Below are 27955 nucleotides of genomic sequence, written 5' to 3'. Positions count from 1 at the left end.
TAGACCGATATTCTTGATTTCTCCTTCACGGAATAGATGTCATCTGTCATTCCCCCTAGCCTGGAAAAAATTATATCAAAGGGATATGCTTCATCTGTAATGATGAGATCACCTTTTCTGCTCCTCAGGGAGCTGAAGATGGTAAAAGACATTTGTTTCCCTCAAGAGCCTGGCAAATAAGTTCTAACAAACAGCAAAAACAAAGGCGGGAAAAGATACCCGAGGGAATCCAGACATGGTCTGTCATAGCTGAATGACACAAGTGGCTATTTGAACTGCTGGGATATGTGGACTTGCCCTTTCTGATTATGGTTATGTTTGTTCTCATGCCTCCTTTGGCAATTTCAGGTGGCTCTTTCCTCTCAAGTAAGATGCAAGAATGAGCTGAACAATTTTAAAAGGTTACTTCAGCTTAAACACCTTGCAGTTGACCAGTCAGCTGTTCAAATAAAGCTACTTTAATGTTTTCCAATACATAGTCTTGTAAGTTCAGTCTCAAGAGATTTGATGTGATTTGAAGTATTGTCTTCATTGGGGGGAAAATCAAATTTTTCATTATTATTTTGCAGGTAGCTTCAGGTGAATGCAATGAAGACACTGAAGTTTACAACATTACCCTTAGTACTGGGGATGAGCTCACTTTAATGGGGCAAGCAGAAATCCTTTATGCAAAATCTTCTAAGGAGAAGTCACGGCTCAACACCATCTTCAAAAAAATCGGGAAGCTTAATTCAATTAGTAAGCTAGGCAGAGGCAAAATGCCCTGCCTCATCTGCATGAACCACAGGACCAATGAGAGCATCAGTCTCCCTTTCCAGTGTAAGGGCAAGTTCAGCACCCGCAGCCCACTGGAGGTGCAGATGCAAGAAGGCGAGCACACGATTCGCAATATAGTAGAAAAAACCAGGCTGCCTGTGAACGTGACTGTGCCAAGTCCTACACCAAGAAACCCTTATGACCTGCATTTCATCCGTGAGGGGCACAGGTACAAGTTTGTCAACATTCAGACCAAGACTGTGGTAGTTTGTTGCGTGCTTCGTGGAAACAAAATCATTCCCATGCATTTTCCCTTGCACTTGACACTTCCGAAATTTATTCTGCCCGATAGCGTGGTCAAGGGGGAGCTGTGGCACGAGCCTCTCATCCAGCACTGGTTTAATATATGCCAGGAGCAGTTTGACATAGACGAGTATTCGCGTGCCGTGCGGGATGTGAAGACTGACTGGAACGACGACTGCAAGAGCCCGAAGAAAAGCCGGTGCGCGGGGCACAGCCACGTGCCCAACTCCCTCAGCTACGCGCGGGACGAGCTCACACAGTCCTTCCACCGGCTCTCCGTGTGTGTCTACGGCAACAACCTGCATGGGAACAGCGAGGTGAACCTCCATGGCTGCAGGGACTTGTGTAATGAGTGGGCCCTGTTCTCTCACGATGCTCTTCAGTACCAGGAGTCGGGGGACAGTGGCAGTGATTACCTTTTCCCTGAAGTTAGCGAAGAATCCATGTTTCTGCCCACGAAACCAGAGCTTCCTTACGAAGAGCTCTGGTTGGACCAAGGGTCTGGAAAGGGTGGTGATCAGCCTCTCTCATGCTTGCTAAGTGAGAAGAACAAGTGTGAGAACTACAGAGGATCCTTCCGATCAAAGTGTGGTACCGCGCCTCTTCCTGTGCCTGCAACCATCGGAACAACCACAAAGTCTTCAGATGTTTCCCTACCTCCACCTCCAGTGCCTCCCAAATCAGAAGCAGTAAGTCAGGGTTATTTATGTTTGTTTGTTTCCTTTTCTAGGTCATGAAGAGTTTGCATGCAGATCTTTTTAGGGAATACTTGGTGGAGGGGGGAAGGGCACATACAGGGCAAGGGAACAGTCAGACTTAGCAAGATGTGCCAATTCAGCTAGTTTCCTACTGTGTGTAAGTCATGTCTTAAATATCACAGGAGTATATTTAATATTACTGATCTAATAGCTTAATCCTGATACTTACAGATGATATTTATTTTGGGTTTCTTGCTCACACAAACAAGGTCTAAGAATTGCTGAGTCACTTCATTCTCTTGCTTTTCACATCTCTCCATGTGACTTCATTGTTTTCTCATGTCTTCTATCTTCTGTGGCCAGAGTGTATGGGGCCTGACCCACTTGGAAATACCTCATATTACGTTGGTGGGTCTTCAATTAACAGGCTCTGATAATGAGAACAGCTAGAATTTTTACAGATTTTAAGTGTTTGTTAATGAGAAATTGTCTTATCTATTGTGACCCTATAGCAGATTTTGAAGAATACTGTGTCATTGTCCCCAAGGAAACTTTATCAAACTAGACCTGAACTAATTGCTCTGTACTGCTTATTGAAAGAAAATATGTTTAAATAGGAGCTCTGCAGAATTGATAAATGAGCCTTCTAGAGGACTCAGTTTTAAACAGAGCATGTTTCCTGGCCTAAGGTTTTTAATGAAAACTCATGGGAGAAATCACTTCTCTAAACCTGAATGTCATGGAGACTTAGGAGGGAAGAATGCAAATGTATTTTATCAACAGGAGCTTATGCAGGCTGGCTGGAGATTCCACTCATTATGTGGTCTCTTGACATAGTCCTAAGCATTATTTAAGAAAAAAAAAAAAAAGAAGAAAAGAAAGTAAAGGAAGAAGATTCCCTAAGGAAAGAGTGTCTAGGAGTCTTTAGCAAAATGTCAGTGATACATATACCACATGAATCTTGGTGTATATCATTATTTAACAAATTTGTTTTGCAAGGGTTTTTCTGGAACTAAAAAAATATTCCACTTGAAAGTTCTATGGTGATTTCAAGAGCATGGCTGTACAGTAAATTAAGACTAATTTGAGACCAAACTGCAGCAAAACATGATGATCCCTTACCTTTCCTATTGCCATCTAACAGTCCAGTAGTGTTGGCTGTAGCCCTCACGAGTCAGGTCACAACCTGGTTGAAAGCTAAGATGTGTTCATTCATGCTGGGTCAGCCTGCAGTGGATTTCTCTGGGGATGCCCCTGGCCAGGCTCTGCAATGCCTGGGGAGGTGCAGTGAGGAGAGGGGAGGAGGACACCGGGCAGGCACAAAATGCCCAGCTACAGCCCTTGGACTGTGCCACCAAAACTTCCCCGAAAAGCAAATGCAGGAGTTGGAGCGGCCAGGAAAGGCAAGACATTGTGTCTTCTCAGCAAAGTGTTTACGTGCAATGTTAAGTGCAGGAACCCAAGAGCACTTCCTTGCCTCTGAGGTCAGGTATGCACTGACACTTTGTCCAGACTCTTGGACAAGTGCCCAGCAGCACCATATGGAGATGAGGCTCCCTGGCAGCCTACACTGGTGTTAACTGGAGTGGGGTTGGTCCCACCCTCCTCCACCTCCTCCTCCTCCTTTCCCAGACACATCGTCCTGGCTTCCCTTTTGTGCTGGCTCTGGCACTCCTGTGCCTGGGCAGGCAGCCAGGTCTGGATCTGGAAAATGATTCGTTTCCTGCTGATTTGTGTGAGCTGAACTGCTTCTGCACAGGGTCAGAGGAGTGCTGCAGTGCTGGGGGTGGGTGGTGGGGGAGGAAGGCTGTCCCCACAGCCCTTGTGGCATGGGTCATGCCTGCAATGTGAGGGTCTTACCGCTGAGCTGTGGGCACTGGGAGAGCTGTGGAGCACCTGCACATCATCAGTGTGGACCCTCAGACCTGGGGAATCCTTGGGGTAGCTGTGTATGTTGTCCTTTAGAGTTATTTTGGAAAGTGTGCAATTTTGTCATGTGTGTCTTACATTACTGAGGTAATGTGTGACTGCTGTCAGCAATCTCAGTGTATCTTTCTAGCCATTTTGGAGAAATAACTTCTGCTAAAGATATTAGCTGGAATTTAGAGGTGGGCAGGGGGTGTAACCCCATTAAAAATAAAACAAAACTAAAAACCTACATTTCCATAGATTATAATAATTTATACTTGCTTTTATGGCTTCCTGGAACAGCTTTGGAGTGAGTATCAGTGACCTACAGAATTCGTCTGTGGGCTGGGGCCGAGGAGATGTTTGCATGGTTTCCATGTAGGTATTTATAGAGTAAGTAGATCTCAGGAGCTGCTGGTTTAGTCATCACTCCCTCTAGAATGATATTCCATAGCATTTCTGTGTAAAGGTTGGCTGGCAATTGTATTTTTGCACTAAATTTAAAATGTGTGTCCAGGAGCTGTTTGCAGGATGGGAAAGGACATCTGGGTATTTCAGAAGCTGTTCTGGTTTTCTTCTCTCCAGCAGGATGAAGCATTGTGATACATTATGTGTATTTTCTAAATACCTTTCAGAAAATCAAAGTAGCATGAAGGCAGAAGGCAGAAGAGGGGGGAGTAACCTCTGAATTAAGGCCTGTAAATTAGTAATTTCTTCATTCCCCAAACACTAATTTGCATAACATCAGAAGCTGTTTTCCTGATTGATACAAAGCACATCCCTAATGGAGTGCGCCGGAAGCTCAGGCTGCTGTGGGCGAGGAGTGTGGAACTGCTCTGTGTTACACTCACAGTCAAGCTGGTGACAGGGCAGGTTTTATCCAGGCAGCCTCAGAGCTGGTCACTGCAATGGGCACCTGTGGTGCCCTGATTCAGCAGTGGCACCCCAGGGCCCAGGTGCTGCTGGCAGGGCTTGGGCTGGCAGCAGGGAAAAGGAGCAGTGGCCTTAAAATCAACATAGCACCTCATGCCATTGGAAACAGGTCACCATTCCTAGGTCACGGGAAGGAGGGTTGGAGCATGAGAGAGCTTAATGTCGAACAGAAGTTTCAGGTTGTGCAGTGTAAGTGTTTTATCTGTATCTGACAGCCATGTGACATTTAGTGCTTCCAGGGCAAAGAGTATTTCCAGCTAAGAGCAGCAGCCATCGAGGTCATTGTCCTGTCACACCGTGGCTGTTCCACTCATCTCCTGCATTTATTTCATTGCCATTCTCTTGGACCTAGTGAGCATGGCTTTCCTGAAGCTTCCCCTTGCTCATGACAGTTTAATCTGCAAAATTTCTCCTTTTTATTCCTCCACTGGGTTTCCTGGGGGCTGTGTGTGGCAGCTGTAATTGTGGTTTTGTGACAAGGACCAATTGGGACTGCAAACAGGTATTATTTATGGCTTCATTCTGATCTGCAATCTGGGTCAAGCAAGGGAGTTTGGCATAGTTTGTTATGCCAGCACCTTTCAATTCCTCAGTCTTCCAGGAAAGAAAAGCTTTAAGCCTTTGACCATCTGCTGTGCTCCAAGAGCTCCCCTGAATGGTCCCTCTAACCCCATGGATATATATTCAATAGCATTCACTATTAACTTTGCCTATTCTGACTTGGGGGGAGAAAAAGTCTTCAGGCGTCCTTGGGGCACAATATTAAAATGGTTGAAGAATTTTATGCCTGAATTCAATAACAAACATGAATAAAATTGATTCATTTTTTCCCCTTTCCTTGAAAGAGCAAATAAGATCCCTTAGAACAAGATTTATTTCAGTGTTTTATGCTGACGGGCATTTCCTGTAATTTTGACTTGTTTTGAATTAGGGAAAAAATGTACTACAATGTCCTAGTCCCCAGTTTTCCATTTCACTAAAGTACTAAATATGTTGTTGCATTTTGAAAGCACTGAAGTGGATTGCAAAAGGTTCCACATTTATTTTGTTTTTAAATAAATTAAATCACTTTAATTGCTAATTATGTGTTGCAGAACTGCTAAGATAACTTTTAGTTCTGCATTGTTGTAAAATTTAAAAATAAACTTCAGCTTTCATACACAAAAATAATTTCCTTTTTCTGATGCATCTAAGACTGTTTCAGACAAGGAGAACATAGAGGTCTCCTCCTGCCCAGGGGCAGGTGGTGAATCGTTAAAAATCCTGCCTGGCAGCCGAATTCTCAGCAGCCTTCTCACCTCTAGCCCTACTAAATAAAGTTGCTCTCTCAAATATGTCCTGATGAGATTAAGTCCTTAATTCCATCATATTTTTTATGGGATGGATCCTGACATTTTGCTCCTATACAGGCACACCACAGTAAATTTCAGGTGATCTGTGCTACAGCTGTGTGTTTTAAGCTGTGAGGTTGTCTGGCTGCACAGAGCAGACCTGTAGGCTGGGTGTACACCTTTCCACTTGTACATTTTGGACAACCTTATCCTGCACTGCTTTGGCAGTTACAGAAGGACTGAAGCTCCTCGTTTGAATCCAGAAGCTGGTAAATATGAGATAAATTACTATTCCTGACGGAGGGAGGCTTGGAATCATCTTAGAGTTGGATGACTATCACTGGTGAAGTAAGTCAGGAAGCATCAAAGTATATTGAGATCTTTTCATTACATAAGCTTGGTTTATTACATCTCAGTAAACAACACTAATGAAGTTTAGGTGTAATGAATTGCTCCTTACAAAATGTATAATATCAGGAACAGTCTGTCTGATTTTCTGTGTTACTGGAAGGTTCTTTTACATAGTTTCATTGCTGCTACTTTTTAAATGAGTGGCTGTCAAACTGCTGAAATGTGCCCTAAAAAAGACTGCTGGTAGTTCTACCAGTGGCAAAGCGTTCCTTTGGACTTCCTTGACAGATACGCACTGTTGCAAATGTATATACTTCTTCATTTCTCCCTTCTCCTCCCTATTTAATTATTTCCCTTCAAAGAATAAGGCAGAACCAGATGTGCTTCATCTGGTTGAGGCTGTTGCCCAGATTTTCCTGCTGCTTGCTTACATGTTCTTCTTTTGTGCAGGTAAAAGAGGAATGCAGGCTCCTCAACGCTCCCCCGGTGCCACCACGGAGTTCAAAGCCGTCCTCCACCAGTCCTTCCATCCCTCCTCGCACAGCGAAGCCTGCTCGACAGCAGACCCGCTCTCCCAGCCCCACTCTGTCCTACTACTCTTCAGGACTGCACAACATGTATGTGTTTGAGCTGTGGGAGCGCTGTGCTAGCTCTTTCTGAGAAAGTATAATTTAGCAGCGTTCTTTTTGAAGGCACTTGTTTCTAAGGCACAGTGTGGTGTCAGACTTGCAGTAAAATGGGCTAACCTGTCAAGTTGTTTTCAAAGATTGAAAAGGAAGGAAAGCTCCAGCAGAAACTCTATTTTACTGGGTAGGACATAGCAGTTTATATTAAACACCTGCATGCATTGCTAGAGGTAATATCACTCTTAGGTGACATAGGCTGTCTAGTTAAGAGATCATGTATAGTTCTCCATGTTTCTTGAAAGGTTTGAATCTTCAAACCAGACCACCTCAAAGCTAGTTTTTGGGTGGGATTTCAGTGCTGCATGCAGTGCAGCCAGCTGTGATAATCAGGGACACAAAAAGAGTGTGGTAATCCAGAAATGTGTTGTGCTAACTGTATGGACACCTGCGGGGTGGATGTGATGGAGGACAGAAAGACCAGCAGACACCACTGAGTGCTAAGTGAGGTGTAGCAGAGGGGGGCCAGACAGCTTCCACGTCAAACACACTTCAGCACAAACCCAACCCACAATCCAGATAATCCACCCAGGCTAGCTGAAAGTTGTCAGTAAATTCTGAATTATGTGGCTGCATAGCTTTTCTTAGTGGTACAGTGTCTTTCCTTCTGCTTTGGAAAGTATATGCACCTTCTGAAGCCTCACCTCCTTTTTGCCTTGGATGTCTTCTTGCCATTATTTTTGGTACCCCTTCAATGACACAGTGCTACCTGTGTGGATACTATAAATTCATCCAAAACATCACTGAATTAATTTCAGCCTGGATGCAGTCGGTCTAATAACTTATGCTGAAATTGCCTTACTAAGTCATACTGCACATTTGCAGCTTAGTGTTGTGGATCTGGCAATGATCACTCTAAATCAAGGCTTGCTTATTTTATGAAAGCCTGTTGGGTAGTTCTGTAAAGGTCTACTCCACGGGAGGCTGAGCACAAGACCTCCCAGCTTTAGGGGCCCACCAAATGCTGCTTTCTCTCTTTGTAGCTAAGAATACATCTGCCTCCCAAAAGCTAGGGAGAAAACTAAGAAAACAGAAGTGAAGTTTCTCAGGAATGCAGAAAGTTACAGTGAAATTGGGGTCAGTCTTTTCTCCCAACTAACAAGCAATAGAATGAGAAGAAAAGGCCTCAAGTTGCACCAGGGGAGGTTTAGATTTGATGTTAGGAAAAATTTCTTCATGGAAAGGGCTGTCAAGCATTAGAACAGGCTGCTCAGGGAAGCGTTAGAGTCACTATGCCTGGAAGTGTTCAAAAAAAGTGTAGATGTATCACCTGGGGACATGGTTTAGTGTGGACTTGGCAGTGCTGGATTAATGGTTGGATTGATGATCTTAGAGGTCTTTTCCAACCTAAATAATTCTGTGATTCTATGAAAAGAAAGCCTTGACTTTCACAGTGTTTGCATGAAATTCATCTCCAGCTGGGTCCAGATCAGATGTCTCCATTTTGGTAGAGCTTACCTGGTGTTGCAGAGGAAGCTACTAGAAAATTGCCATTGTGCAGAGTAACCAGATTGCTTTGCCATTTATATCAGTAAACTTGTTTTCTGGATCATGAAGGGTTGCAGACAGTATTTTAAACAGAAAGAAAGTCAGTATGATTTGTCCTTATCTGCCTCTAAAAATGCCTGATACCTGACTTCAGCTGTATGTGAGGCTTGTCTTGCATCCTTTTGCACTGAGTCCTAGGCAGTTCATTTTAGTGGAGGCCAAATAAGGAAGCACTTCGAAAATGTTAAAATGTTTTCAGAAATTCCATTAATCTTTGAACTCAGTAATATGTTCCAGTTCTAGTATGGAATTAGAGAACAGAAACAGGATCAATCAATTTAATTGCTCTGCATTGGTGGTTGTTTACGACACCTCACTGACTATTGTCTCAGCTTGATGGCTTGGTTTGTGAAAAATGATTTGCACTGTGTGCAATACACCAGTTGGCCTTTAAGCAGCCAGAAATAACTAGTTGATGGTGTATCCCTGTTGAGGGGGCAAAACTCCATGTCTCATATTGAAAACATCCAGCTGCTTTACCTATCAGACTTGTATGAGTGACATAAACAGAGGAAAAGTTTGGAAGGCACAGAATGGAGACTGAGAGATGGTTAGAAAGAGGGAAACTGCATTTGTTGGGACAGATATTTTCCAGTGATGTAGATTAGGACTGTTTTTACACATCTGCACTTTGTATTTGATCTGGGCAAGTCCAGATTGGCCTCTCTGATCCACTGTAAGCACACAAGGAAGTAATTTTGTGTCAATCCATTGAAAACTGTTCTGTTTTTTTGATAGCTCCATTGATCCGTTTTGATAGCTTGATCCATTTTCAAGCAGTGTTCACTGAGCTGTCACGGGGTGACTACTGAGTTTTTACTTGAGTAGTTAGTTTTCAGGAGAGAGAGGCAAGTCATTAAAACAATTTTTTTCAGCTGTTGGTTTCTGTCTGTTGTGTTGAGTAAGGATTTTATAAGTCTGCTGATTGTTTTTCCAGTGTTCTGGTTTAGTTGGCTAAAATTCCAAAGATCAGCACAATCTTTCAGATTTTCTTTTAGAAGGTGGCATAAAATCAGCAAACATTTGCTTTTGATAACAGGTTGTGTGCTTTTGTTGTCATCCCCATCACTTGAGAATACCTGGATATAAACCATCAGTTCCCTTGGACAGGCTGAGCTTAGTTCACTGCCTGGAAGTGGATCCAGGGTAACTTTCTTTAGGTGCCTTTGAAGAGCAAGTGTTTAACATCAAAGCTTTTGAAAGATCCAGACACACCAACAAGTTACTCTGGGTAAGCTTAAAGCCTGATTCTTCAGCACATCCAGCCAGGTCTGCTTACCCGTCCAGCTAAAACTCTTCCTTTGGCCATGAGCATTGACTCCCTCTGTGTCTCTGTACTCTGCACTGGTTCACATGGCCTAGGGCAGTGGTGACCTGCCCTCATATGAGTTTTGCATACCATGACATATCTGTGGTATATCTATAGAAAAGTGCTGGGTTGGAACATCTTTCTAGTGTATGTGAGACTCTTTCTTATCCGTGGTGATATCCCTCAGGAATTCAGCAGTGAAAAACTGAGTATTTGTGAGATGACACAGAACTGAATTGAGGCATCAACTTTTTTATGAGCTTGAAAAAACATGACATGGGGCTTTTGGGTATATCAGTATCTTGTCAGGCTTGTAGAAGGGGTAAAGGATCTGTCAATACATTAATTCAAACATGTTAATTCAAATGTGAAAAGTTCTGCTGGAGGAAAGAAAGTGATGGTCACCTTCTATCAGATGATTTATGAGTTTACTGAAATGTCAATTTTTTTCTTACTAACAACATCCTTTCTGCTTTGTTCCTTAAGTAATGTGACAGAGAGCGACAACACCAACCCAACTGAGAGCACACCTGTTTCCTGCTACCCATGTAACATGATGAAAACTGAATCCAAAGAGCCTGACAGCACAATGCCTTTGGGAAGCCCCTCAGCTGAAGCTCTGCCTTCGAGGTTATCTTGGCCAAACCATTTTTCAGGAACTGCTGAAAGCCTGAATAGGAGTGATTTCCTGCTTGATCCAAGCAGGAGCTACAGTTACCCCAGACAGAAGACTCCAGGTACGCCAAAGAGAAACTGTCCAGCACCTTTGACTTTTGACTTCGATGGATGTGAGCTCCCAACAGGGTACTCCCCGCTGACTCCAACAGAGTTCACAAACACCATCTCCAGCTGTCCAAAGTCAGCAAGTTACTCTCTAGACTGCACTGATGAGAAAACTCTGGGAGTCAGCAACACAAAGCAGAGCCATTCGTGTCCTGCCTTACCTCCTCGGGCACCGAAGTCAAGCGAAGATAAGACAGTTACAGATATGTGTCCCTTGCCACTGAAAATAGATGGTGCCGAGGAGGAATCAAAAGCTGGCTCTCCAGCCGTCTTGGAAGATCAGTATCTGGCTAAAAAGGGCATGCAGGATACGTTCTCTGTGTCTTACCCCTTCTCATCTCCCCTCCACCTCCAGTTAGCACCAAGGTCTTGTGGGGATGGCTCTCCCTGGCAGCCACCCACTGACCTTTCTGGACTCTCCATAGAGGAAGTCTCTAAATCGTTGAGGTTTATCGGTCTGTCAGAAGATGTCATATCATTTTTTGTCACAGAGAAGATTGATGGCAATTTACTGGTTCAGCTTACAGAAGAAATCCTATCAGAAGACTTCAAGCTAAGCAAATTGCAGGTTAAGAAAATATTACAGTTCATTAATGGCTGGCGGCCCAAGATGTGATGCTGGCTAGTTTTTAGTGAAACTGTTCTCGATACATTTGAGCTAATACATCACTTCCTGGTTTTTTTGCACTAAAAATCCTTCTTGTAAATAGTAGTAGAAAAATTCTTACTATGCAGATGAACATTTTTCAGTGGTGAATGGACTTTTTTTTCTATGTCAATAATAAAGGTAGAGAATCTGCAGAGGTGTGCCTTTGTGCATCCCTGAACATTCAACAGCTGCTAAAAACAGGACACTAAGGGAACTTTGGCTCCATAGTCTGTTAAGACTAAGTCGTATTTATTGCTGAACAATTTGATGCTGAAAGACACACACCAATCCAGTTTACAGTTTTGTGTTAACTGCAAAAAAAGATATTTCTTACGGGATTATTTCTGTTCACATAATATTTGGCAACATGCTGTGACTTGCAGATATACAAAAGCATTGGTTCTGACACTACATCTGAAAATGTTAAGAATTGCTGTGAAGTGCCACTAATACACTGTTCTTGCAGCATTATTTTTATTAACAGTATCTTCCTGACTATCTGTAACGTGGATGCATTTTCCATGTTACTTTGAGCAAAAAAGAGTTAAATGTTTTTAAACCAAGAGTCAAGCTTAGCTCGTTGCCCAGAGGGGAGGGAGAAGGGGGATTTTCTACTGAGCCACTCTGCCCTGGCCAATTAAAAGTTTATGACCTGTAGATTTCAAAAGTTGCTTTTGTCGTCGGATGACTGGAGTAAATAGCATGACTTCTGGTCGTGCAGCTTTCTCATGGGAAAAGCAATTCAGTGCACAGGCTCTTTTCTCAGCAGATCCTGCCTGCTGCAGCAGCCTGCTAGCACAGCCCTTGCAGGAGCCGTGCTGTGGTGAAAGGTAACAACTCCTTGTGTTTCTTCTGCTGCTGTTCTGATTGTCTGAAAATGTGCTTGGTCTGCTCTCCTCTTTCTGCGGTCAGACCTGTGTGGGAAGGTGACAGTGCTCCTGTGTCATGCCTTTGAAATAAAGTGCTGGCAAGGTGGGAGGGATTGGAAACAGAGCATGTCATGCTGCTGAGAATGGGCTGAGGGAGCTTTTGGGCCATGCCACAGGAAATGCTTGTGATCTTTTCAGTTCACCTGTCTTGTTTGCAGTGCCAGGGGGATGTGGGTGTCAAAGTGGGAGGGGCTGTACCATCAAAGGATGTGCTAATTCAGTTGCCCAGCTGCAAAAACTCACTGCAGTAGATGTCACACAGAAGCAGCAGTTAAAAGGGAGCACAGAGATGGTAAGTGGGCATTAGTCTGCCCCTGGAGACCTCTCAAATTTAACTGCTCACAAGGCCAGGAGTAGGAGTAACTTTTGATCGTCCTTTGTGGATTTCTTGTAGTTGACAGAGCTCTCTGAAATGAGTCTAAATAACCTCAGGATCCCCCTGCCTTTATATACTGGATTTATGGAGGTCCTCAGGAAACAGTCTGTGTTATCCCTTCCTCCTCAGTGCACATGCCCAGGATCCTCAGGTGATCAGAGCTAGGAATGCTAGAGCAACTTCACCTTCCCTTACTGCTGAGCAGAGCCCTGGCCAAGAGAACACCATCACCTGCCTTGCTTACCTTTTTGATGTATTAAAAAATATCTCCATTGGTAAGGCATGTAGTTGGGAGCATCAAGAGAAAATACAGAGCTGAGACAAAAATGCTAGAGTTGCCTGTTTTCTCAACCGTATTGACTCATTGAAAATAATTTATTAGCAAATAGAGCTTTCTGTTGTTTGGGACACATTTCATATCATGTTGCCATGCCACAGCCAAGATGCATTTGTCTTCCAGTAATGCAAACCATCAGTTCCCACCTAGAAAGCAAAGCCCAGTTGTTGTGGGTGGGTATTACAGAGCCAACAAATATCCCAATAGAAAAACCCCCAAGAGTTTATAATCCTGTTTTTCGTAATGTATTGACTTTAAGCAACAGATCAATAGCTTTCTCCAAATGCTTTTTAATTAGCATTCTAAAATATTTTTGCTTCAAATAAGACTAGAGCAAATTCAGATACTGTTCAGATGTGTATACTTGTTGGTAGACCACATACAAGTCAAAACAACTGCCTTTTAAACTTCACTGTGTCAAATGAGTGTTCAAATATGAAAGGGCCAAATCTTTAATGTCAGGTACATTGTTTTGCTCAGCTTGTTAATTCCAGGTAAAAAACCCCAAAATATCTCAAAAAAAAAAAAAGAAAATATTACAATCTTGGTAATATTAACATTAAATATTGCTAACACCCCCCAGAATATTAACACCCCTCAGAAAATAGTTTTCTTTGACTGTGGATTCATCCCAATTCTATTATCTCTGCTTACCTGCTTGAAGTGGTTATTCTTGCGAAGAGACTGGTGGAATTTGCATTCATGACAGTGCTGCATTAACATCCCATGTGCATAAACCAAAATAGAACTGGCTCACAGAAAGGCCTAGAAATGTGCATTGATTGCAGAAGCTGAGCCTGTGTGCCAAAGTACAGCTAAAACCTCTAACTGCAGACTTGCTATTGATGGTCTTCCAGTTGTCTCATTCTGCTTGGCACTTCTTACTTACTTTTATGCATAATGTATTAGCATTTAACTTTTTCTTTTGCCCTTAGCCACTCATTGCCTTCACTTTCCAAGCCGTTTTTGGGGATTTAGGTGTTCCTAACATTTGTGTTCTGTGAATTATATGGCTCCGGTGTCGATCTGCCTGTTGTGGTACACAAGCTGGACTGAAGTGTCTGCTCTGGTGAAATCAGCTGAGTGATGAGCAAACTGGGTGTGTGGAGTGTTGTGGCTCAGCCTTTGGATCCTTGGTTATGGAAAGGGCTACCTTTCAATAGGTAGCCAGGCTATGGCAAGTCCCAAGCACAGCACTGAGGTCGGCAGTGGGGAAAACCAATCTGGTTTTGGACGGTGGTGGAGTCCAGCCATGTTGATGGGAGTTGTGTTGATTGTCTTCGGAGCCTGAGAGCTGTAACCATTGGGCCAGAGTGGGCCTAAAATCACTTACATTTTCAAGGCAGTCCACTAAAATAGGCCAGTCCTAACCTTGGATTTCTTTCCTCAGATTAAATAAATGTAAGGCCTGTGGTGCTTCCTTGGTTATCGGTGTCTGAGCTGTGTGTTGTCCTTGGGGTTTTTGTTTGTCTGGGGGTTTTGGTAGCAAAAAACACATCAGGTCATTCTGTATGGAGTTGTCTCTCTGTCCTGCACCAGGAAACACATCCTTTCTATGCAACTGTCATGTGTTGGCACATGGACTGATGCTGCCTTCAGCAGTGAAAGCTGGATTCTGGCATGGAAGCTTTCCTGGAGGTGGACACCAAATTGGGCAGGGAAGGGATGGAGAGGAAACTTGAGGCAAAATGCTAGTTTCTTTCAAGTGCTCATTGTGCCCAGGATGATGATTCTTTGTCTTGCTGCCCGCCTGGCTAACCAAAGCTGTGTTGACAGCAACTCAAAGTGCATATTTGCATTCTTGTTCTTGCCATATTGTAAAAATTGCCTACAGCTAGAAACTTAGACAGAAAACATTTGGTCCATCCAAAATTAGAAGGGAAATACATTTTGAAGTGTTCTTTTCAGCTAGAAGCAAGGGTTAGAATTTACTGTGTATTTTCTAATAGAACAGGTTTACTTGCCACTTAAAAGAACTTTGTTCCTTAACAACAGCTTCAAGAGAAACAGCGTAAACAGCAAAGCTGCCTGAAAATGCGCCATGTTTCAAACCTATCTATAAATAATTGTTTTCTCTTATCTTTTCATCTTGAATCAACTTCTTGGTTGTCCCCCACAAAATAAATTGTGCTGGCACCAGCTTCTTGTGTGCTTCCCAGTGGGTTGCCTGCCTGTAACACAGGCCAGCCAAGTCCTGCCTGCAGGCCAGGCAGGGGGTCACACCATGGTACTTAAGAGCCAAACACCAGCCCTGTGAGAGGACTACAGCTTAGCCCAGCTCTCCTGGCTCCTCTTTCTGATGCTCTGAAATTGCAGCATTCCTGTATGCAAACCAGAAGGTACAAATGAAATCCTAATAAGCGAGAGGGATCGTCCTTTTTATTTATAGGGATGGCAGGGCAGTGGGGAAATGCAGGCCCCTTGCTGAGACCTAGCAATAAATGACTCTCCATTTTGTTATGTCTTAAGCTCCTGGTAGCCCAGGAGTTATTCAGACTTCACAATTTTTGTGTGTAATAACCAAATTTTCAGTGTGAAAATCTGCAGAATGATTCTCTTGACTTGGACAATCTTCTGAATTGTATTAAAAATATGTTTGTTCTTAGCTCTTTAGATTCACTTCGGGTATGTCAAAAAAGTAACACTTGGGGAAGAAAAAAAAAAAAAGAAAAAGCCCCAAAACTTTGGCTTAGTAATTTACGTTATAAAACGAAGCATAGGTTTTGTGGAAGTCTGTGCTGTTTTGGGCTTTTGTGTAAAAGGCTGGAGGCAGATTGTTATTTAAACCAGGTGCAAATAAATATCCCTGTAATGTATATGAACAAATTTAAACTGCGTATTGTAAGTATATAAACTGTATATTAAAGACACTATTTTCATGATACTTCAAATGCCTACAGATTTTGTTGTACTAAATTGGTCGGGTTGCATGTATTATATAAAAGGGTTGGTTTTCATTTAGTAATTTCACTGACTTATCCTCTTGCTCATCTCAGTATAATTTGGAAATAAGCACTTTTCAAATAGTGAATTTCGCAAAGTAAGATTGGGATAATTGAGAGGAGTAATCAGGCTTTTGCATTTAACCTCTCAAGACGTGTTACTTTTCCCTGTCTTGTAATTTCACTCATTCCCCTTCAGCAAGAGTACTGAGCTGTGTTTCCCCAAAGAATTTGTTGCCAGACAGCTTGCCAGTCTCTAGTAGACATCACCTAAAACATTATTTTCCCAAGCCCTATTATCTTTGTTTTGGAGGAAAGCATTCCATTATAATTTGGATATGCTTTCATCGCAAGACCATGCGCAAATATTCCTGCTTTGCAGAAAGTTTCTGAGGCATTTATTGGCTGGGGAGGATAATCAGAGACAAAACAATGTTGTGCTGTAAGGCTGCACGTTGCCTGTTCTCACTTCCTTCGATATTGGCAATGGAGGGAAATGTCAGCTCTACAACCATCAAGGTGTTAATGCAGCTAAATTGCTACTGTGCCAGATTCCTTTGGGCTGAAGCTTCATTGGCTGGTACCAGGCCAAGAGAAAGTTTACTACAGCACAGCAGTAGTTGTGGGAGGGTTTATGGAAGGAGTCATCAATATATGTTTATGAGCTATAAAGCAGGGCAGAATCTGACACAGTAGTTGCTGTTGGATTTGAGACAGATGGGATTTACCTCCAACCCTCACACCTGAGAGAGGAAAGAAGTGTGTCTGAAGGCAGGATGTGCATCACAGAGGGGTGAGGAGAGGGACAGAGAGAAGCAGAATTTCTTTCACAAGTTAAAATAAATCTCATTCACCATGAGCAGGTCTGTCTAGGGCACATCTCTGCTCCCCTCTCCTAAGAAGGGAAAGAAAAATATTTTTTGAATGCTCAATTGGGTCCAGCCTGAGCAAAAAGATCTACAGGATAGCATTCATTGCATGTAGGGGGAGTGAAGGGCTGTATCCAAATCAAAATATGTCCATCTCCCTATAAGGAAAATGCTGTTCTAAGCCAGGCAGGTATATTATTTTTATATATATATGATACATAGCAGTCACCAAGCCTGACACAAATCTCCTGATTAGTCACCATGGCTACCTATAAACATGAATAAAGAATAGAGGCAGTGTTGGGCTCTCTTCTCACAGCTCTCTTCTTTGGAAAGTGGAAACTTAATGCTCTTGGACATGCTCCTCCTCTAGGTGTGATACAATCAATTAGATCTCTCCTGGGTCTGTTAGGTGTGTATATCCCCTGTCCTCCCTCTCACTGGGGGTCCTTGAAGCAGTCGTTGAGCTGCTGTGGGACTCAGGGTGCTGACAGAGCCTGACATCCCGTCTCGTGTCGCTGCTGATTAATCCCTGAAGTCCTTGGTTGCAGAGGGCTGCGCTAGCTCAGGTCGTCACTAGCTCGGGGCACTCTACACCACGCTCTGCTGCCCAGGTATAAACACATTCTATGTCACCAGATGCACACGTCACATGCAACCACTCTCTGCTGTGCACTGAGTGACTCAAACCTGCAAACCTGGGCGAAGCTCCCGTGTTCTCCCCTTTTTCTGTGCCGTGAGTGCATGATGGGATTTGCCATTGCAGAATGAACATGAAATCAGTCCTGCTTGGGCAGTTTGCCCTTGGTGATTTTGCTTAGGCCCTCAGTGCTGCTGGACCATTTCCCTAGCAGCCTCACTTCTATGGCAGCATTATTTTCAGGGATTCCCTTGGCACCCCTTACTGACCACTGACCATAGCCTGTATGGGTGGCTTTTGGAACAGCAGCTCTGGTAGTTCCATAAAAACTTACTATTAATTGTACTCTGTATATAGAATTCTCTTTCCTGTGATTGTCTCACTCAATGAAGATCAATTTTTGTTGAAAGCTGGCAGGATTTATATTTTTATTCAGCTGCCTGGATCCAGCATTTCTCCTTTCCCCCCAGAATAAATTGTTTTATATTCATTCTTACTTGGCATAATGAAGAGCTGACATGAAGAGTGGCTTTGAGAAGTAGGTGTCTTCTCACCATTCTCTCCATCAGATTCCAAAGGTGGAAAGCTCAAGATGGATAACCAGGCCACCACAATGGGACAACAAAAATAAGACTCAAATACTTATTTATTGCTCAACAAGACCTCAAAATGCCCTTGACTCCTGGGCGGGACAAAAGGAATCTCTTGCCAAACACGCTTAGAATAAATGAAAACCACTCCTCACAGGGAGTCTGGGGTAGGAGGAAAGAGAATGAACAGGAAAAAAATAGAGACATTTTTTTCAGGACAAGGAGAAAACATTTCTAAGGTGCCAAGTCTAAGGAACTGGCAGTGAAGTGGAGGGACGTGTCCCCTGGCTGTGTGTGGCAGCGGTTGCTGTAGTACTGGTACATGCCACACAGTGTCAGAGTGGCACACAGCCACTGAGAATGGAACCTGCTGGAGGGGCTGCCGTAGGTGATGGATGGGTTCAGGGACCTCATTAGGACTCTCTGCCAACCCCACAAGAGCTTTGGCATGAGAAGGAACTGTTTTAATTGTGCTGATGCTGTTCCATTGTACAGAATCAACAATTATGGTTAACGAACATGAGGGTCAACGAGGCAGGTCTCCAGGGCTGGGTTTTCCTGTGGATTAGTGCAAGCAGAAAGCAGGAGGAAACTCTAGTAGGTCAGCACTGTTAGACCTGGCAGAATGTCTGGCAGAGCCCTGAAGAACTGCATATATCTTGGCTAATCTTATTTATTTAACTGCAGCTCTGCAAGTGGGAGAAACATATGACAGCTAGAAACTATCCTAAGTGCTACTCCTAGACAGTAGCCTCTGCTCCTGATGAATGAAGCCTTGGCCATCCTGGTAACTGGCTCTCCAGTTTCCTCCTGAAAAACATGGGTATTTTTATCCCTCAAAAAAGCCTGAAAAATTGCACTGGATTAGTATTTCATTGAATGATAGAATCATTTAGGTTGGAAGGGACCTTTAAAGATCATCTCATCCAACCCCCTGCCTTCCACTAAACAAAGCCGCTCCAAGCCCCATCCAACCTGGGCTTGCCTACTTAAAGGGATCCACAACTTCTTTGGGCAACTTGTTCCAATACTCCATCATAAGAAATTTCTTCCTTCTGTCCAAACTTAATCTAATCTCTTTCAGTTTAAAACCACTACATTTTGTCCTCTTGCTACAGACCCTGATAAAAAGCCTCTCTCCATCTTTCCTGTGATCCACCTTTATATGTTAAAAGGCAGCACCAAGGTTACCCTGGACCCTTCTCCAGACTAAGCAACCAAAACTCTCAGCATGTCTTAATAGGAGAGGTGTTTGATTTTCATGGCTCTGAAATTTCTCCTTTCATAAAAAATCAGTGAAACTGCAATAGAGATGGGCACAGTGCTCCCTCTGCATCTTTGTAGGTCTGCAGTTACTCTTGTTTTATTGTTGATTGCTGAAACATTTTTCTCTTCTGATTCCTTTAATAAAAAGCAGTGATATTTAACATTTTTTATCTTACCTGTTGAGTAAGGCTTCCAATAAATCTTCTTTCCTGATTAAAAAGAAAAATAAATCCAATATTGTTTCTTCTTCTGATTCTTCTCTGCCACAGTTGGTTTACTGAAAAATGAAGTGTCATTTCACAGATTCCACAATGTTCATTTTTATTTTATACAATTCAATCTGAGCTCCTTGTACAATGCTAAAAACTAGGACTTGGAAACTGAGCCTCCAGAAGGAATGTGGCTGGCCAAGGATAAAAAGCATACAAATTTTAAAAGCAATAAACAGTACCAATCCAGGTTTCCCAATTTCACCTACAAACCCAACCCAACATGTCCTTTCACTTTGTCACCCTCCTTTGCTACCTTTTGGTCTTCAGAGCCTGACTGGCTGCCTCTTGCCATGGGTGATGTGTGGTTACAGGGGTGGGTGGCTGCCCAATTCTGTTCCCATGTGGACCCCTGCTGCCATGTCCAGGCAAACTTCATCCTCTTCGTGATCTGCTGCCACTGTCTGCACCCCTCCTCCTCCTCCTCTGAGATCTTTAACCCCTGAGCTTCCACTGCAGAGAGTTTGGTTGGCTTCCTCCATGCCTGCAAATCCTGAATGAATCAGGTACAGTGATATTCACATGTAAAGCAGGTAAGTAATGCTTATAAAATACCCCCCAATGCTGTTTAAAAAAACAGAGAAAGGCAAAGCACAAGTAAAATTAATTACATTTAGGCAGCAGATTCTTAATCTTAAACTTGAAATTTTAGGCCTGATCATGAACCTGCCCAAAGCCATAAATTTCCATATCCAAGATGCAATTTCAAAATACTTTTCAAAGCCTTGCCTTTGAACTGTGGAAAACCAGAGATGAGGAGCAGTTTCTAAAGGAAGGAGGAGAGGCCTCTGTGTCACACTGCACCTTTCATCTCCAAACACAAAGGACTGACATATAAGAAAAGAACAAATGTAAAGCCAAGCTGCAGCACTTCAGCCTGAGGTTGCAGCCTGGCATCACCTCCCTTGCATCAGCCCCAAGCAAAGGGCATGGCAAAGGAATGGGAACAGAAAACACCAGAATGGTTTTTGTGACTGCTTTCCCCACCTCTAATGATTTACATCTCAGGGGCTTTCAGAGACAGTAGTGGTATTTTGTATTTAAAAGTCACTGTCTTCACTAATGACCTTTGAAGTCTCATGCTAAAATGCAAATTTTTACCTGTGACTTGTGTTGGATTTTGTTCAGAAGCACTAAGCAAAAATCTAGGTTATAGGAACAGATGCATTCAAAGACCCCAGTGCCACCACTAAAACTGTGACAGTATGTTGTGTTTGTAAACAGTATGTGACTCTGCCTCTGGTATTTTTGTCCTTGGATGCTTTTCTAAGGTGTTACAACTTTCTGTTGGTACTCACAGAGCTTGACATTCATGCAATAACGTGTGGAGCACTTGGAATTAAGGGATGCTTGTTTCTGACTGGTTAAAAAAACCCTCCCAACTGACAAAGGATGCAGTTTGCACCAACTCATGGGGATCAAAAGGAAAAGTGCCAAATTCCAAGGAACAAAGAAAATGTTGCCTCAGGCCCCAAATCTCAGCATTTCTCAAGTTCTGTATGAAACCAACCTTACTGCATGGTTTTCTGCATTTATATCTAAGACAAAATTTGCCTTGAAATGAAATTGGATTTTTAGAAGCCAGAGGGGATTCCAGCCAAGAAACTAAGGTAATGTTCATCAGCAAAAATTTGACCCAAGGCATTATTGAGCCTCTTAGGCCTGTGTTTTATATCAGAAAAATTCTTCCCAGAGAGCTGTTCTCCAAAACAGCAACTGCTTATTGCTCTCCCTTTTGCCATAAGCCAAGACAATAAATGTATTTTTAATTGATGTAATGTAAGTCTTGGAGTTTTTTGGGGGAAAAAAAAGAACTATAATTTCTTCAGTTACGCTGAAATACTTGTGAGATCATTTTAAATAGGTGTCTTCTAGAAAGCTTTGCTATTTCTTCATTTTTAGTACTTACCACAAGCTATTTCAGATGGAGCTGTCAGAGCATCAATAAAAAGTTGTTAAATGCAGGCTAGCTTCCAGTGAGCTCAGGTTTCTGCTGAAGCTGTGTTATATATTACTGAACGCAGATGTTTGTATGCACCATGTGTCTGTCTATATATGCATGTAACTAACAAAAAATTTACAAATAAAAGATTCATCTGCTGCTTATTATACAGCTTAAGTGCTCCTGCAATACTGAAAGCTCGAGTTTTTCTGGCATGTGAGAACAAGCAAGTGAACTTGCCTGATAGATAGAAAGCAAAGTCTGCTCCTGAAGACAGACTGACAGTTCAAGAGCAAGGAAGTGGGGAAAGGGTAATCCAGGATCCCTTTTAAGTTTGCTTAATAATAAGGTTCTCTCCTCTTCTGAGAAAATCAAAGATTACATTCAAAGAGGTAAAAGGCTTTTTAATTTAATTGTTTTAACTGAGTTTCTTTATGCAATTTTCCATTTGATTTAATTCTATTTAGTATGATAAATGCTGCTTAATCTGAAATTCTTTTCCTTGTCGTTTTCACATATGAAAACCAGAGATGAAAGATTAGCTTCTAGTGACCTGCATCAAAACATAATTTGGTTGGAAATGAAATGAATTTGGATTTAGCTGTATCTCTTGGATAGTTGTGCTGCAACAACAAATCTTCATAAAGTTAAGCTGCCTCTGCTCAAAGAGTGGAAGAGGTTGTTCAGACTGTGAGAAGCTCCCGCAGTCTCTGCCCTGCCTCTGTGTGTCTGACTGGGAGTCAGTGCCATCAGATCCTCAAAATGTAAAGGAATTTAGGGTTTTTAAGTAAGATTACTGCAGCAGCTTTTCATGGTTTAATTATTTTATATTAGAGGCTGCTGAATGATGCGTTTGGTGAGCTGATTGCTTTTCGGAGAGCATTAAAAGATTTACTTGCTTGCCGTTTCAAACATTTGGAAGTTTTTTGCAGTGGGATTGAAGGGAGCCATGGAGCAAATCATGTCTCTCCTTGGGTGCTGGCAGCTCGCTTCCTTGGTAGCTTGGACTGTGTGGAAGGAATTGTGACAAAATGTAATTATTTTGGATTTAAGCTTTGTTGTAACTTGGTCTGTGTTTTGTCTCTCAACTGTATAAAAAGCAATATGCACTGGTTGTTGGGTTTCCTTACCCAGAAAGTATTAATGGCAAGAATTAATACAGCATTTCCCCCTGCTCTGCTGGTAGCACTGGTCTCGCTGGGTGCCCACTGTCTGGTCTGGTCCTGTGGCTGCGGTGGGGAGCTGCTGTCCCTCACTGGAGAGCAGGCATGTCCAGGCAGATGTCTCTTCATATCCTGGTGTCCTTATATACCTTTAAGGTGTTGGCTGCAGAACACTGGAACAGAAATATGGGCAACCTGTGAGCCATTGCATCCTCCTTTCCTCAACATACCATTTTGTAGCTGCCAGAGATGCCATCCAATTCCTCTTCAGTGGGGAAATATCCAAATACCCTATGTCTCAAGAGCAAATGGTCTGCTTACAAGATTACAGATATCATGGGGAAGGTATTTACAGAAAAATCAATTTCTTTTGGCCAGAGTGCAGGAGGAATAAGCAGTTATAAAACACCGTATGGACGGGCATGGCAGCAGAAGAGGCTGCCATCAGCACTGGCTTGAGAGGAACTTGCTGTCCCATGGCAGGGACTGGCATTTACCAAACAGTAAAAAATTTCTTCTCAGCATGATGCCAGTACTGAGAAGGATCCCACTGTTTCAGAGCCAGGGACTGGCCTGGACTGTACATCTTAGGGATGGTTGCCACACCACCAGTGGAGCTGACAGCAACCCTTTCCACCTAATGCCATCTCCTCTTTGACAAATTTCCTCCCAGTACCTGGCCCTGGGCTCTCCCCAGTAACAACTTGATGCCCTCTGTTGAGTCCCTGCTCTTCCATGAGCCCTCTTTGCAGGGGCTGATGTTGAAACTTCACTGAAACCTCTTGCAGTGTGGATTTCCCTTGCTGAGCCATAATAAAATGGATAAACCAAATGATTTCTTCGAATTCTTTTTTGTATTGTGTAAAACAATGGTCCAGTATTTATTTAATATTTAATCTCATTACATTTCTCTGCATCTGCAGAAAATGCCCAGGACAATAATGCTTCCTAATAATATCAAACTGATGAGCAAAGAAATAGCACCCACATTCTCAACTGATGATGTGGCAAAGATCAAGAAATTCTGCAAAACTCAAACCAAAGTAAGATATAAATTGCACTAATACTGGCTAATGGATAATGAGATTGCATTTAATGTTGGTAATGTGCAATGTAAGTGTTTGTTGTTTCTTAAACAGAGTATCTTTGACCATTTAAGCAAGCCTTTAGCACCAAACATTCATGGCCATGAGTATATTAAAAAAGCCATTTTTTCTATGCTACTGCAGGGTAATGAGAATGTTCTCAACAACAGGGCATGCATTAAAGGAGACATCAATATCTTATTATTAGGTAAGAGCGTGTAGAGTTAATAGTGCATTGATAAGTTATTTTATTATCCCCCCTCCTCATCATGCCAGCGTAGCTCTGTTATGCAATATTAGCAAGAAAATAAAAGCCAACGCAGTACAAAGACTCATTTTGCCTTATACAAGAATGTTTGTTAGTGTCTTAGGATCAATTTATTTTATCCTTGGGCACATTTTTACAATTATTTCTGTTTTGTCCCACACTTCCCTATTTACTTGACATCTGTTCTATGTTTCTAGCTAGCGCTGGCATGACGCGCAATCGCGTCTAATCCTGCGCTGCTCACTCGGGCGCGACACCCACTGATTTCACCAATGGGCTCCACTTCATCTCCAAAGTTGATGGAACTATTCTACTTCTGTCACTTGCAGTCACAGTAGCTGTTCAGTTGTGACTTCATTCCTAAATGCTTTGTTTTCAATACCCATAATTAAGTTACATTAGCTGCAGACTCTAGCCTGCTCCAGAGCAGCTCTTGGCAGAGGTATCAGCTTCCTTACATTAAACAAGCTCTTTGTTTCTCTGCAGAGTTTCAATCAAATATTTGATAACTTGCTTTAAAAAATAGAATAGCCTAAAACAACAATCCTTGTCAAATCTTTTGGGGTTTGTAGTTTCTCTCCTCAAGAGGGCAATTTGAAAATCTTCCTCCACAGACCCTGCTGTGGCATTTTAACCATGTCAGTACAGGTGGGATCTGTTGGCCAATAACCCCCTGTCCAAAGCACTTGCTCAGCACCTGCATTGCCTGGCTGGCTACCCAAATGTGGCAAATGTGGAGCCATGGAAGTTCAAAGCAGGTGTCTAATGGCACTCAGTGACATGCTAATGGATCTGCTGCTTTCCAAAGGACTGTCTACTAAAGCCTTAATAAAGCCAGAAACTGGTCCCTTAATGAAATGCAAAGCTAGGTAGAACATAGGCAAGCTTCTTTGAAGTATGGAACGAGATCTTAAGTTAAAAATTTTAAATATTTATTCTGGGAGGATTCTGAAGAAGGAACTCTAATTAGAGGAAAGTACATTTTGAGCATTTCTGTCTCATTTATTGAAACAGTAGAATTTCTGAGGATGTCTTTAGTACCCACCTGTGTTCTACTATTATCTAGAGGAGTGTTAGGTATGCAATAATATTGTAGTAATATAAACTTTGCTTAATAAAACAGATTTAGTTATTTTATATATACTTTTTAACAGTCTTGACCTTAGAAATTCCAGCTTCTGTTTCTTTTCCTTCCAGTTTGAGACTGAAATGAAAATTGCAATCACAATACACACCAATACTGTTGGTATAACCTTACAAGTAATTAAGCAGTTTAGAAGCTAATTAGTGTCGCAAGATTTCCAACTTTGTAAGGACTCAGGAGCATTCTAGAGAGGAAATGCTGGGGGGAAAAAAAGCAAATTAAAATTCTGTATTCAGAACTTTTCAACTTTGGGAACTTCTTTAAGGCTTAAGCATGTGTTTCCCCAGTGCTTTGTCTTCTTCCCACTGCCTGGACCTGTGCTTTTGGAGATCCTGTACATGGAATCATGAAAAACGTTGATTTAATTTGCTCACAATTTTCTCCTGTTAAGCTGAAGCAGATGGGATATTTATGACATTTATATGGAAGCTGTGCTTTTGAATAATGAATGAAATAAAAGGAGGAATAAATATGTAGTAAAGATGTTTCAAGGTATTTACAAGGTTTAAGTGAATGTTTTAAACTTTGTAAGTTTTGATCTTCATTACTTGAAAACAGGGAAAACTTTGACACTTCTCAACATACCTGGAACACTGTCAAAGGCATCTTCCTCTTTTCACAGTGAAGGAGCTTAGAAAACACTGAATAAAAAGTACTTTGAAAATCAGGTGGTAGCATATAAAAGCTTCTGTAAATGTCATTCAGTTGCCTGGAAAGCTGCATCTTTTGACACCACAGTCCCACACTTCCTTGGATTTAGCAAGGTTAGGGTTAGCATCCCCTGACCCATCATCAGGGACTCCTGGTACTCCTGGTGCCACCACCTTCATCCAGCTATTGAGGTCTGTCATCTAACAACTGTAGGATTTTGGAGACCAGGAGGAAAGGAGTGTCTTGTCAATGATTGTGGCTATGGCAGAGCAGCACTGACACAGGTCCTGGGTTTGCTCCCCCCAGGTGGCGTTTCCCTGGTTGTGACTGCTGGACTAAACTACCCCACTGGGGCAGCAAAATGTCAGACCAGCAAACAGGTGCTGGTGGGTTGCCTTTTCTCAATCTGATTTGGCAGGAATTTATTCTGTGCCCTTCCTTAAGCATCCTAATAGTATTGATTTAACTCTTTCCAATAAATGAGGAAAGTGATTTCCCATTTCCCAGAAGTATTTGGGTAATTAATTGTAAAACTACTCTGCAAGTGCTTGAACAGTCATCTCTTGAACATTCCTTACCAGAGATTGGAAGTATCAAGATTCTGGTGTACTGGGGCAATTAGCCCAATATCATAAGTAAATATTTAGTGACTATCCCTAACATTCAGTTCAGAGGCCTGAACCTTCATCCTGCAGTCCCTGAACCTGAAGGAGGTGACCACAATGCTCCTCCTGCCCTTTCTTTTGCACATCCATGGAGAGGAGTCAGGGGACTGGCTGCTGAAATGCACATTTCCTTTCCATAAAAGTTTTTTTGCATATTTGTATGGAGTTGCTGTGCTCTTAGATATCACTGAAGTCTGAGGTTTATTGACAAATAAGCCCTTCTACAGATGGGAAAAGATCTTTGGCAAGGGTAATGCTGCTAACACGTAGCTCCAGCTGAGATCATCCAGACCCTTGGGAGTGCTCTGCTATGTCATACACAGTGACCTTTGGGAGAGATGTCCAAAAAATATTTTACTTCACCAGTAGCTACTGAAATTTCAAATGCCTTCAGCACCTCTTGTGACAAAAGACAAAGTGGTGGGGAGGGAGGGTTTTCTGCTCTCCTGTTTAACAAACTAATGGGAATTGTGTACTCCCAGATACTGCACCAGTTATTCAGCACAGTTCAATCATTTGCATGTGTGCTGAATAAAATGGTAGCAAAGAAAGGTCAGGATTTCTCTACTGCTTATTAGGCTATTTTATTTTTCCCATTGCTCTAAAATCAGTGTGCAAAAGGCTGGAACATGGCAAAGTGCTCTGCTTTTCCCTTTAAGAGGTGATCTTTGTATTGCGAAACATTCCCTAAACCACTTCCACCATCAGCAGGGGGCTGCCAGGAAGGCAGTTGACAGCAGCTGTAACTGCTGATTAAAAAACTGATGCTCAGCCTTGCATATCAAAGATATCAAACTTTCCATCTTCTGAGCTTTAAAACCCTCTTGTGGTGCAGGGGGCTGCACACTGTGCACCCATGAGCATCAGCCAGCACCCATTGTACCTGAGCTCTCGCACCCCAACCCATGAGGGCTTGGGTTACAAAGCCTCAAAAATGGTTTTGATGACACCTAATAAGAAGTAGGAAAGTGTTTTATAGTTGAAGAATATCTGGGGAATGGAAAAGAAAAAAAAGTAACTTTAACCCAGCCTGTCCTAGTCCTCCAGATCATTGAGGTGCTGTGGGAAATAAGTGAGTAAGCAAATGCACAAGTGAGCCTGACCACAGCCAATCTGAGAGCAATCTGACACACCTGCAAAGTGGTTTGTGCAGTATGGGCATAAATCAAGGCAAGTGGAAGCCCAGATGGCTTGCTTTTAGGAAAACAAGTATCACAACTGGATCTAGACACCCAGGTATTATTATGGAGTAAAGAAAAACATGTTTATTACTTTCTTAGCACAAAGGGTGGAGTGGCTTTCTCATTTGAACCCCCAGAGGGAAAAAAGTAAATAAACCTCTTTTTCTCCTCTTCCCATATTTCAATTCAAAAATGTCTTAGAGGCTGCTGGGGCTGCACTCAAAATGAATGCATCTGTGGTGATCTGTATTTCTCAGAAACTCAAATTTCTTCCAAAGCTCAGGATACACTCGTGGGAGAAAGGTGGTTGCCCGACAGAGATCTTCAGCTCTTCCTTGGACAGGCTGTTCCCAGTGGGGGAGGTTTGATGTTAATCAAATTGATTG

The 27955-nt window shown here is 42.5% G+C and overlaps 1 protein-coding gene across 1 annotated transcript in view; it reads left to right on the top strand.

Annotated features, from left to right (window-relative positions):
- GAREM1 (GRB2 associated regulator of MAPK1 subtype 1) overlaps positions 1–15778 on the top strand; it is a 102036-nt gene extending 86258 nt beyond the window's left edge. The window contains exons 4-6 of the mRNA XM_066562778.1: positions 570–1748; positions 6731–6897; positions 10307–15778. Of these exons, the coding sequence (XP_066418875.1) occupies positions 570–1748; positions 6731–6897; positions 10307–11219 (2259 nt within the window). The 3' untranslated portion in view covers positions 11220–15778. The remainder of the gene's footprint in view (positions 1–569; positions 1749–6730; positions 6898–10306) is intronic.
- Positions 15779–27955: the final 12177 nt, after the last annotated feature.

This window comes from Molothrus aeneus, chromosome 1 (assembly GCF_037042795.1).
Source record: "Molothrus aeneus isolate 106 chromosome 1, BPBGC_Maene_1.0, whole genome shotgun sequence".
Classification (NCBI taxonomy): domain Eukaryota; kingdom Metazoa; phylum Chordata; class Aves; order Passeriformes; family Icteridae; genus Molothrus; species Molothrus aeneus.
The sequence above is the reverse complement of the archived record's forward strand: the minus strand, read 5'-3'. Positions and strand labels throughout refer to the sequence as shown.